Source organism: Etheostoma spectabile, chromosome 6 (assembly GCF_008692095.1).
Source record: "Etheostoma spectabile isolate EspeVRDwgs_2016 chromosome 6, UIUC_Espe_1.0, whole genome shotgun sequence".
NCBI lineage: Eukaryota > Metazoa > Chordata > Actinopteri > Perciformes > Percidae > Etheostoma > Etheostoma spectabile.
This window is the reverse complement of record NC_045738.1, coordinates 21,452,538-21,464,104: the sequence shown is the minus strand read 5'-3', so window position 1 is coordinate 21,464,104 and position 11,567 is coordinate 21,452,538. Positions and strand designations below refer to the sequence as shown.

At 42.8% G+C, this 11,567-nt stretch overlaps 1 protein-coding gene across 2 annotated transcripts in view; it reads right to left on the bottom strand.

The window, feature by feature from the left end:
• The window catches only part of LOC116691536 (E3 ubiquitin-protein ligase RNF19A), a 35,336-nt gene that overhangs the window by 8,248 nt on the left and 15,521 nt on the right, over positions 1-11,567 (bottom strand). For both annotated transcript variants that reach the window (XM_032519237.1, XM_032519238.1), the window contains exons 2-5: positions 10,715-11,567; positions 7,662-7,870; positions 6,600-6,744; positions 4,354-4,516 (exon numbers count right to left, since the gene is read on the bottom strand). The exon at positions 10,715-11,567 is cut by the window's right edge and continues 113 nt beyond it. In XM_032519237.1, coding sequence (XP_032375128.1) covers positions 4,354-4,516; positions 6,600-6,744; positions 7,662-7,870; positions 10,715-11,466 — 1,269 coding nt within the window. In that variant the 5' untranslated portion in view covers positions 11,467-11,567. The remainder of the gene's footprint in view (positions 1-4,353; positions 4,517-6,599; positions 6,745-7,661; positions 7,871-10,714) is intronic.

Genomic DNA, 11,567 nt, shown 5'->3' with positions numbered 1-11,567 from the left:
TGTGTCGAGGAGTAAACCTCTATATATGGGCGCCCGCTCTACCAACTGAATGACCTGGGCGCCCCCCGAGTCTTTAAATTGACTCACAAATCGTGAGTCACTACTATCATTAACCTGGTTCCGTTGAGTCCTACTACAATTCAATCTAAAATGATGACAGCACCACACACAAACATCTTGCAGCATAAGCTACCACTATTCCTAGCCATTTTAGCTGCAAAACGCTTTATAACTTACAATTTCGTAGGCAACAACAACTCCAAGTCAACTCAAGCGCGACTGACTGAGCAGAGAGACAGTCCGACCCGTAGACTCAGGGCCGGAAGCTCGCAGTCCACGGGATTCACTCGAGAACTCACAAGCCCTTAATGACTCACGATTCTCAGTGACTCGCGAGTCATCTGTGACTCGCTAGTCCTCTGTGACTCGTGAGTTGTAAATTCTCACGCGAGTCAGTGAATCCCGCAAATCAGCCGGTTATGAGTGGATCTGATTCAGACGAGTGAGTGAATTCTTTCCTTGAGCTCAGGGTAAAGCAAATCAACAACAGCGTACCATGTTCTGCACATAGCCTAGCCAGGCCTACTGTAGGTTTGGTGTATACATGTCGTATGTTAAAATGCAATTAGTTCAAGTAGACAGTCATTGAAACATTGCAAACATGGCTCGCCTTGCAGACAACTCACAAGCCCTCGATGACTCGTGAGTTGTCGATGCTTGCGCGAGTCAGTCAATCCCGTGAATCAGCCGGCTGCGTTGTCATGAGTGGATTTGATACAGACAAGCGAGTGAAGTCTCCGCTCAAGCTCAGAGTCAAGCAAACAACAAAAGCCATTCTTTCACTTCTGAAATAACATACAATGATATGTACGTAACCCAGTTAGGCCTACTGTAGGTTTGGTGTTTACATCTAATAGGTCGAGCAGACAGTCCGTAACTTGACTCAAGTGACTTGCACAACCCGGTTCAGTTTAGTGAGTGACTCAGAATAACCCAAATTCTTAAATGGGACTGGATTTGCCAGGCCTAACCATAACATGTCTGCTTAATACGTCAGTCAACAGTGACAATTTAATGCTGATAGGACACGTGACCATGCTGCAAGTTAACGGCCATGGCCCTGGTGTAGGGATTCACCAGGAAGCAGACTTTATACCAAGACTAAACATTTATCCACAGTATGTGGAATGCAGGTGATTCATGCTCAGATGTTTCACATGTGTCATGTGATCACTGCTGAATATGCTCTGCTTTTGTCAGGGAAGAGAAGTTTGTTGGCTCTGGCTTCTTCTTGGCTGGCTTCAGAGGGGAATTCTACCGTCTGAATACTTTCATTTGATTGTAATGTCCAGGGACGTCACTAGGATTTAAATGGGTGTGGTTATTTGCGTTTGCAAAATCTTTGCACTCACATCTTTTGTTACAGTATTAGAGCTACTCTTAAGTCAAGAAACCAAGATGTCAACAAGTAAAAAGTGACAGACATATCCTCTTCTTCCATTTCTATTTGTTCAACAAAAGACACTGTAATGTTAGCTTTTAGACACATCAAAGCTGCATGGGGGAATTTACTTAGGCCAGACTTTGCTCCTGATGAGTTATTCTGTAAGCAACGACTTAAATGCTATTTTTCTGCTCATGTAAATGTGTGATAAAGTATTAGCATACTTTATCTAATTCCTCTCTCTATAAGACAAGTTTTTCAAAGAATGCTATTTAATTACTGTAACTGCGCTGTAGATTGATTCTGGTTTGCATACAGTATAAACCAAGAATCCTAACTTAAGGTCATAGCAAAATTTGACAACACAAGTTTGAGCGTTTCTCAAATAAAGATAATTTATTCTGCCAAATCCATATCTTTGAATATTCATCTGCTCAATGAATTGAAGGATACACTGGTACAATAGCATTAACAGGGACCCTATGATATTAAGTTTTCAGTGACAACATTCTATGAGGAATGATATTGTTTCAGAACACTATAGAGATAGGCTATATTATTGGCGATTAATATAGAGCTGTGGATAGCTTGCTAGGTTAACTATTTCTTGTATTTTGCTTGTTCAAAAAAAACAAAATATTTCCTTTCCTTTATCTCAAGAAAACGTAGGTAGTAGGTTATTAAAAACAACTTACAATTTCACTCTGTATCACTCACTACATGTAATCAATCTGCCTTCACACTTACCGTGTGTATCGGGGTGTGTGTGTGTGTGTGTGTGTGTGTGTGTGTGTGTGTGTGTGTGTGTGTGTGTGTGTGTGTGTGTGTGTGTGTGTGTGTGTGTGTGTGTGTGTGTGCGCGCGCGCGCGCGTATGTCTGCATGTAGCGAGTTCAGAGTAGCAACAAGACAAGATGAAGTCTCCAGTTACTTGCAACGCTCCGGTCTGCAACGCTCTGAAAGCTGCCAATCCACACCAGCAGTGAGATGGTGCATCATCTTGATAGCACAACGACTCTTTGTACTTCTGTCTAACTTGCGTCTAAATATGAATGGGGATACGTTTAGTGATAATGAGATGCTTGATACAGTTGCAGAATCTTTGATTCGTTTTAATGCCGCTTGACTCTCATCAGTAGCTATCTATCTACCTCGCTCGTCCACATACCTTTACTGTGCACAGTTTCAACCAGCTGACAGTTGTAAAATAGAATTAAAACAGACACACTACACACTGGCACAAAAAGATGAACGGTGAAAGAAGATTGATTAACTGTAGTTAGTGATAAAGAGTGCACTGTAAAAAAATGTTTTAATTATTTTTGTGTTTCTTGTTATTATTCAGGGGGTTTAGGAACATTTTAGGGTAACTTTAGCACCCCTAAAATAGGCCTAACGACGTCCCTGGTAATGTTAAAATCTTATTGAGTGAACAGACCTGGATGGACGAGTGATACAAAACAAAACAGGTGTATATGTATATACACACTGGGCAGGTTACTGACAAATTACCTCAGCTAACTTCAAGATAACTAAAGAGCCCGAGAAAAATACATGCCAATATGTGTGGTAGTTTTAGGTGGTTTTAGGTAGTGCTCTGTCAACGTACAACTGGTCGGAATAAGGCTTTGTCTTCCGGTTGACCATGACCAACATGTTGTTGCTGTTGTTATCGGCACCGTTTCAACTGCTCTCTGCTAGTTTGGGTCAAAAACCACTACAGCGGTATGGGGAGCGCCAGTTATAAACTACGGAGCACGCACAGACGCATAACCTGAGCTTACCCTGTTTACGGTGTAAACATGTACAAATACCCTGGCTACTAGAGGATTTATCTAATTCTGTTAACCTGGGTATGAGAACCTCAATTTCAGCCAAGGTAAGGTGTTTCCATGGTGTTTGAGAAACCGGGGTATTGCCTTAACCCGAATATAGTCAGGTGTTTTTAAACTGCAAGTAAACGCGCCGACTGATAGATCAGAATGAGTCAATCAGTGTGTTTACATGCACAGCAGTACCCAGGGTAGGGTCCCCGGTTAGTGAATAACCAGGTTATGCAAGTTCTTCCCATATACATGAGCGGGGAAGAATGACAGAGTAACTGGCTTTTTCTTCCGGTTGATCTATGTAATACCAAGGATCCTCTACACTGTTTCTGGTCATATTTACACCGACCGGACACTAAATTAGTAAAACTGACCAACTTAATGTTTCAATTACACACTTCACATCGTAGGAAAGCACAGTGTTCTCACTAGATAACTGACAACTTTTTTGGCTCATTAAGGTTGGGTTATATCTGTAACCAGTGTCGGGTGGAATTAGCAAGGTAACTTTGTTAGCTTACCAACACTAAAACATTAGCCAGCGGGGGCTGAAAGGTCCATCCACATTTTTGCAGAGACAACGTTGACAGCACTGGAGATGGGCAATCCGTTTAGCCATCTCCAGATGTCCGCTGCTGCCTCGTCAGGGAGTAAAACAGATGGACAAGCTATTTGCTGCCGATGGCCCGCAGATTTCGGCTTCGTTGTTTTGTTGTATGGTATCATAGCAACGACTACAACTCACAGCGCTGATGGATAATTTCTGGTTAAAAAAACACTAAGTGGCAGTTAAAGCATGCACTGACGCTTAAACTGATCATAGCCCGGTTAAGGTGTATACATGAAGGAATACCCCAGTTACTAAAGGAGTTCTCTAGGTCCGTCAACCGGGTTATAAGAAATCCGAGGTGTTTACATGCCATTTGAGAAATCGGAGTGCTCCCTTAACCCAAATATAATCCCTTTTTTTAAACTGCATTTAAACGGACTGATTGCTCTGCCTCATCCAGGCAGTGAAAACTACAAGCAAGAATACTTATATATGTTCAAGACAACTGCACATGAATGCTTCACCAGAGCCTTACCTTCCTTCCCACATATACAGGGATACCAATAATCATGGCGGGAATAGCTATGCCGGCAATGAGTGCGATGCCGACGGGGGCACCCACAAGTGTTCCGAGTTGCCAAAGAATCTTCTTCTTTCTGCTCCATGGCTTCTTCCCCCAGAAAGTACAGCCTGACGGACTGAGATTAAGAAAAACAAAAGAAATGGCTAAGTATTAATCATTCATTTAGTCAATACTGTAATAGGTCTTCAGCATGTTCATCCCTTGATATACACAACTGATGAAAACATGTTTCTCCATGTGGACTGGAGACAAATGTCTTAAAGAGATATTTAGCTGATTTAAATCCAGGTCTGTGTCATGGCAGTGTGGGCAGTGTGTATGGCTTCCCTCCATGGAGCTCCCAATTGCGCAGAGCAGTCGTGGGCTACCAAGATCCACAAGATGATGCAAACCTGTCGATTTGCTGGATTTCAGCAGACCTCGGCTGGTCCGAGCTTATGCACTGGCACCACAGAGGGAAGCCAAACAGCCTTCATAAACATTTCCACACAAAGATGACACAGAGCTGGATTGAAATTGGCAAAGTATCACTTTCAGCGTGCTGGATAGCTATATGGCTGTTCCAAACTTACTTTATTTTAATTTAGCCAGGTCTGAAACTCTCCAAACTTGCTTGCATAATAGGTTCCTAATCTCAACCACTACTCAGGCAACAAAACTTCTAACTAACCTACCAACTTCACTATAAAAAGTTTTTGGTTGTTAGCAATGGATCAGTCTCTGCCAGACCTTCCTTCACGGAGCTGCGGAGGAGGGTCTGGCTAGTCCACACAGCATTTTGGGATGGGAGAAAACATGCTGTTGTTTATTGGCATTTCTTTAAGCCAATCACAATTGTTTTGGGTAATGGTAAGAGGCGGACGCAATAATGGTGCCTGTGCAAAAAAGCCTTGCGAAGGAACTTGTTTTGGTGAAATGTGTACGTTTAAAAGTTGTTTTAGTCGTGTAACAGAAAACTCAGATTGGACAGATAGTCTAACTAGCTGTCAGGATTCACCCAGCAGAGATCTGAGAAGCAGTTAAAGCAAAACTCTCTCCAAAATGAAACCTAGGGGCTTTTTGTGAGTGTACCCGAGTCAAACTTTCGTTTAAAAGCATATTTAGAGCGTAAGCGTCACTTTTAAGATTTACTGTATTCTCGTTTTTTGGTCAAATGGCCTTGTGAAGGGGAGTGCTAGGGGCACTTTTACGCTAGCCTCAAAATAGCTATTTTTAAAACACTAAGAAGGCTTGACACGACATGAAACTTTGCGCAAAGTATCACCAGGTGCTCTACAGATGAACGCAAGCATTAAGAACATTGTTTACACAGAGTTTACTAAAAAGAAAGGTTTTGAGAAACTCACTGTAGCTGTTGTTCTTCCAGTCACCGTCTATCAAGCCAGTCAAAAATAGTTGAGGGAGGAGAGTAAAGATGGAAAGCTCCTAAAGCTTAGTTCCATATAAATGCACGGATATTTTGTTGTTTTGTCATTAGTGAAAAACAATATTGACCTTGTAGTTGAAAAAGGTGCCTCATATAAGAATGTCATTTCCTCCCATGGAGTCCGTTCATTTGCATTTGAAGATCACCTATTTTTGACTGGGAAAATGGTGGATTGCGTAAACAACTGCTCAAAACCTCTCTTTTTTTAGTAAGCTCTGTGAACACAAACAATGTTCTCAATGCTTGCGTTTATGTGTAGAGCCCCTGGTGATAATTCGAGCAAAGTTTTATGTTGTGTCGAGCCTTCTTAGTGTTTTAAAAATAGCTATTTTGAGGCTAGTGTACAAGTGCCCCTAGGACTCCCATTCAAAAGGCCATTTGACCGAAAAACGAGAATACGGTAAATCTTAAAAATGACGTTTCCTTCCTAAATATGCTTTTAAACTAAAGTTTGACACGGGTACATTCTCATATACCCTAGGTTGCATTTTGGCAAGATTTACGCTTTAACCATAGTTTAGAATGCCAACACAAATAAAGCAGAAGGAGAGGCCCCCCCCCCCCCCCCCCCCCCCCCGGAGCAATTCCCTAAATGAAGAGTCATCGATATAAAAGTGACCAATACACATTTTTACAACAGCAAATCTGTTTTATTAGCCCGGGCATTATTACAATAACAATCGTTTTATGTGTCTTAAAATACTCATGTCCACAGGTATCCAAACTGGGTCTTTGTGTATGAAGATCTGTGCATGTGTGTTGACAAACTAACCTCAGGTAGTGCAGGTCTGAGATCTCCTTCATGCAAAGCCAGCAGAACTCACAGCCGCAGACGGCACAGGTCATGTGGTTACAGCTGCCGTCGTTCATCTTGATGATGTAGGCAGCACAGCGCGGACATGGCTTAATGTCATCAGCTGGAAGGCAGTAGAATAGAAAGAGTCTATGATTGCAAGGTGTAGTTTTACTCACTAGTTACACTTTTGCTCAAACAATCTAGGCCTGGTCAATCAGGTGATATCCTTTAAACTTCATCATGGTGAGAAAAAAACATGACAATTCTAACTATTAAAGCATTTAATTAGGCCTGTCAAAACGAACGTGATAAGGCAAATCCGACAAATGTGTTTGACGTGCGATTTACGCATGGGTGTTCTGTGATTTGGGCCTCGGTGTGCTCTGTTGTTTGGGAAATCAGGAAGTGATGCAGCAGCAACATTGTGATATGAAAAATAGGATTTTTAGTTAAGCTTTACAAGGGTAAAGCTTAATGTTACATTCAGGTCAAGATCTGTTGTTGCTTGATGGGCTTGAGTTTGCCATATTGTGCTTTCAATATATTTTTTGAGCATACTGTACATATTAGTTATTCTACACAGTATTTGTAATAGTTTTGGATAGTTGCAAAAATAATAAACATTTGCATAAAGAAAGCATATTTGTCTGCTCCCATGTTGATAAGAGCATTAAAAAAATAAAAAATAAATATCCCTTTTAAAAAGTACATTTAGAACAGATAAAACGTGTAATTAATTGCAAAATAACTATGGACAATGATGCAATTAATTGCGATTAAACATTTTAATTGTTTGACAGTTTTAATATTAAGTAAAATTAACAAATTGTTGGCACATTCCACTGCATTTTGAAATATGCTACCAAAACCCATATTCTCAATCCATCTCCCATTTAGAAGAGGTCTATGCACCATCTATGCACCACTCTTACTACAAATTTTGGTAATGTACTGGCTATAATCGATGCTCATGTTTAACAAAGTTTGAGTAATTTGACAGACATGCGTAGGATACCCAGAAAAAGAAGAGTTTCCAACCTGCAGCTCCGCTCTCCTGGCTGTAGCTGAGGGAGGACGAGCGGACGGTCCTCAGGCGGAGGCTCTGGGCTCGCTGCTGTCGCGCTGCATCGCAGGTCTGGTTGGGATGCCACAGCTGCTTACAGTGGTAACAGAACTCTGTACCACAGCCCTCCCTGCCACACGTGATCTTAGGACAGCTGGCACACCCGAAAGCAATCACTGCATACCTGGTAGCAGACAAACAAAACAGGCAAAAGTTAAGATTTCGTACACAACGACATCCCAGAATGAGTCTAAATGCACCAACGTCACAATAAAAACGAGAGATTGGTTTCTGCGAGTACAAACTAAACCCGTGGGAAGTAAAAGTAACAAAAATGTAGGCTTCAAATTACGGTAAGAACCGCTAAAAATAACACTATCTTGCTGTTCTTTCCCCCTGACTGAATGATTATAATTACAGCAACAATCGCTAAACACACTGCGAACTCATGGTCCTCTCTTCCCGATTGATGGCCCCCCTCTTGTGGCTTAAAATAACGTTATCAGCTACGGCCGCTGAACGGGCTACAAGTTGTAAACAGCCGTGGCCCGCTGGACTGGCCCTACGGTAACATTAGCAGGGTTAGCATGGTGGCATTAGCCAGAACCAGTCAGGATCACTTCACTGGCTGTGTCTCAATTGTTTTTGCAACTATCCAACTCGGGTACTCTAGCTATACAATTCAATTTGAAATGACATAGCCGTGATAAATTAGCCTGAAGCTAATGCTTACCTGTTAAATTAGCTTTTGGGCTCTAAGCTGTCTCCATCTTTCCAATACATCTCCAATATTTTTTTTGTTACATCTCTGGTCATGCAACGGTTAGAAACAAGCCAGTTTTTTTTGTATGTCAGGTAGAATCTAGCTTTGTTGAACCCGTTTGCTGCTTTTTAATGTTACAGCTTTAGCACGTTGGGTTTACGTTTTTAACAGGTATATCTGGCAACAAGGCAGAAACACAAACAGAAATTCTGTCACTGAATGGAAATTTCAAAAGGAGAAATTACTGGCATTAGCATTGTTGTCAGAAAAGAATTTTTTTGTAGTTTCCTTAATATCTGATGAATTGAGGTCATTTTTGAATTTATTAAAGTTATTAAAATATATTACATATTGGACCTTTAAAGTAAATGTAGCTGGGGCCTATGTTAGCAGCCTAATCCATCATCTTATACATATATAATAATGAACTTGTAAAATGGCCAACTAGAAAACCACTTTGTCTCCTTCTTTTCATCAGCATTGTGATCCACCTAGAGGTTACAGTATACTCCTGACATGACTGATGATGCTTTGTCCATCCTCAATCACTGTGTTGACTGTATGAGTGTGTCCTCAGGCAAATGCATAATATATGAATATGTAAAAATGTCCCATGATGGACTTTTGGTTCCAAGTGGTGATGTGGAGACAATTTCATCCTTAATTTATAACGACAGGGTGACTTTCAAATGAAGGCCTTTCTATTCTCACTTAAGCAACACCTATTTTTCATGTTGTGGACACGCCACTCACTTCACAAGAAACAATTCATTTTCACAAAATAAAAACTTGGAAACCACAAGGGGAGAAAATGGCAGCACTGCAATGTTGCACAGCAATGGATTTATGTTTAATGTGAGACTGTTGTCCAGACCATCAGCTAGAGTGATCTTGATCTGGACAGGACGTTTTAACCTGTTTTATTGTATTACACAGATTCTGGAGTAGAATCTACAGCTGTTGTCAGTCAGCCCGTTTCCCCGTGTCTTCTGCAATTGCATGTGTATTTACATAACACAGAACAGCATAGCAAAACCTATCATTTCTGACAGCTGAAGTGACGCGAGGCTTGATGCTTTCAATCAACAGACGGGAGACAAAAGCAGGGAATGCTGACAAAGAGAATGTTCAAGAATAAGAAAAGTTCATCAGTTCAAAGATGACAGCTGCAAATTACTGGCTTGCCAATTTCCTAAAGGGAAACCCTGCAGTGTGTGACGTAGTTGTATCCGAGTGAAGCAGAAGCCTCCCAGCCCCTCTGTGACTGACCCAAGATTAAGTTTCAATCACAGAGCCATGAAGAGCCTGGGAGACTTCCTCCGCGGTGGATTATTTTACTCTACTGAGGACTGAGTCTAGAATGCAGACAGACTGTGAGGAAGAGCAGAGACATGTCAATCCTATTTCAAAAAATCATTGTCGATAAACAACCAGCATTAAATAGAACACAGACTAGGGACTGCAGAAGACTGGAGAGACCACGGCTTTGGTGCTGCGGTGCTGACAACAAAACATCAAATCAGTTTAGATCTCAGCACTTTCTGTATAACACTTAATCTGAAAAATGGTCCATGGGGCCATGGTAGTAGAAAAAGTGAGCGTCACAAAATTCTTGGAGGTTTTTAACATTAATATGTGTTAATGTTAAATGTTAATGTTAACGAGCAAAGTGGCTGTTAGTCAAGGCCACACCCCGAGCCTCCTACGGAAAGCTCATTGTGGGACTGGCTCTAGTGGCTGTAATTCTGCACCGAGGCCACCGAGACTTTAGATATGGTATTAGGGGACCACTAAGGCCTATATAAAAGCATCTAAAGAGCCTAATGTCATGGGACCTTTAAAACAAGCACTAGCAAAAGTACATGTGTAAGGGATTTTCTTATTACTTTGATAGAACATAAAGACTTTGAAGAGTAGATTAACTTGACTGAAAAACTCTTCTTTCCCTGAGTTACTGTGTCCTTATTCACCTGTTGTAATCACATTTTAATTTTCTCTTCCAATGGGCCACTTAACTTCACCTTGTATTATTCCTTTTAAAGACTGTTACATTGGGAAACACGTCCCCTACTCCAGCTCACACACCACATACAACTACCTCAGCAGGTCAACCTGAGACACCCTGGACATACAGGCACAAATCTGCTGCTTTGAGAGAACCTAGAGATTTCCATGGCGTCTATAACAGGATCACTGTGAGCTGCAGCCGATTGTAGTGTCATTGTGGCTGTGTTCACGTGCTGTGTATTTAAATTCACCACTTACCCACAGTCCGGTGCAGGGCACCAGCGGCAGTCAGGGTCAGCCACAAGCCACCTCCTCAGCATGAACTCCTCGTACTTCTCCATGAGGGCCCGGTCACCCAAGATCATACGGATATCGTGTGGGTTAAAGCGCTCTGAGCACTCGGGGCAGCTGATGTTGATACGTGATTCTGAGATCTCGATGCGCAGGTACTGGCGCAGGCAATCCATACAGGAGCGGTGGTGACAGGTCATGATGTCGGGGAAGTTCTCCCTGGAGTGGCGCAGAAGGCACAGCGGGCACTCCAGTAGCTCCGCCCCCGTCCCGCCCCCTGCCTTGGAGGAGGAGGAGGTAGAGGAAGAAGGCCCTGAGGCAGAAGAGGTGGAGGCAGCAGCGGAGGCCCCAGCCACAGAGAAGAAGGCAGAGTTCTTGTCATTACACATCTCAGAGTGGATGTTTTCAATACTGGCAATGCCATCCACCCCTCCAAGCCCTACAGGTCCGGGTTGTTGGAGCTCTCGGCACCTTTGGCGCCCGGATTTTGGCTCCCGAACCCGCCGTCGGAAAAGAGAAGCCAGTGAGAGGCGCCTCTTCTTGGGGGCCTTCTTCACAGAGGGCAGAGAGATGGAGGAAGCAGTAGACTGCAGGTCCCGGTCAGAGCCCATCACCCCTCGGCTACCGCCATCTAACTGGTGCTTCTGTAGGCTCATCTCTAAGGGGGGAGGGGAATGGTGTGCCAGCGGGGAGCCAGGGCTGGGTAGCCTGTCCCTCATATGTGCAGGGAGGTCTGGGAGAGGGATGGGGCTGGGATAAGGGGTAAGGTGGTGGATGGGGGAGGGGGGTCCAGGGTGGGGGGACAGGGCCCCGGAGGGCC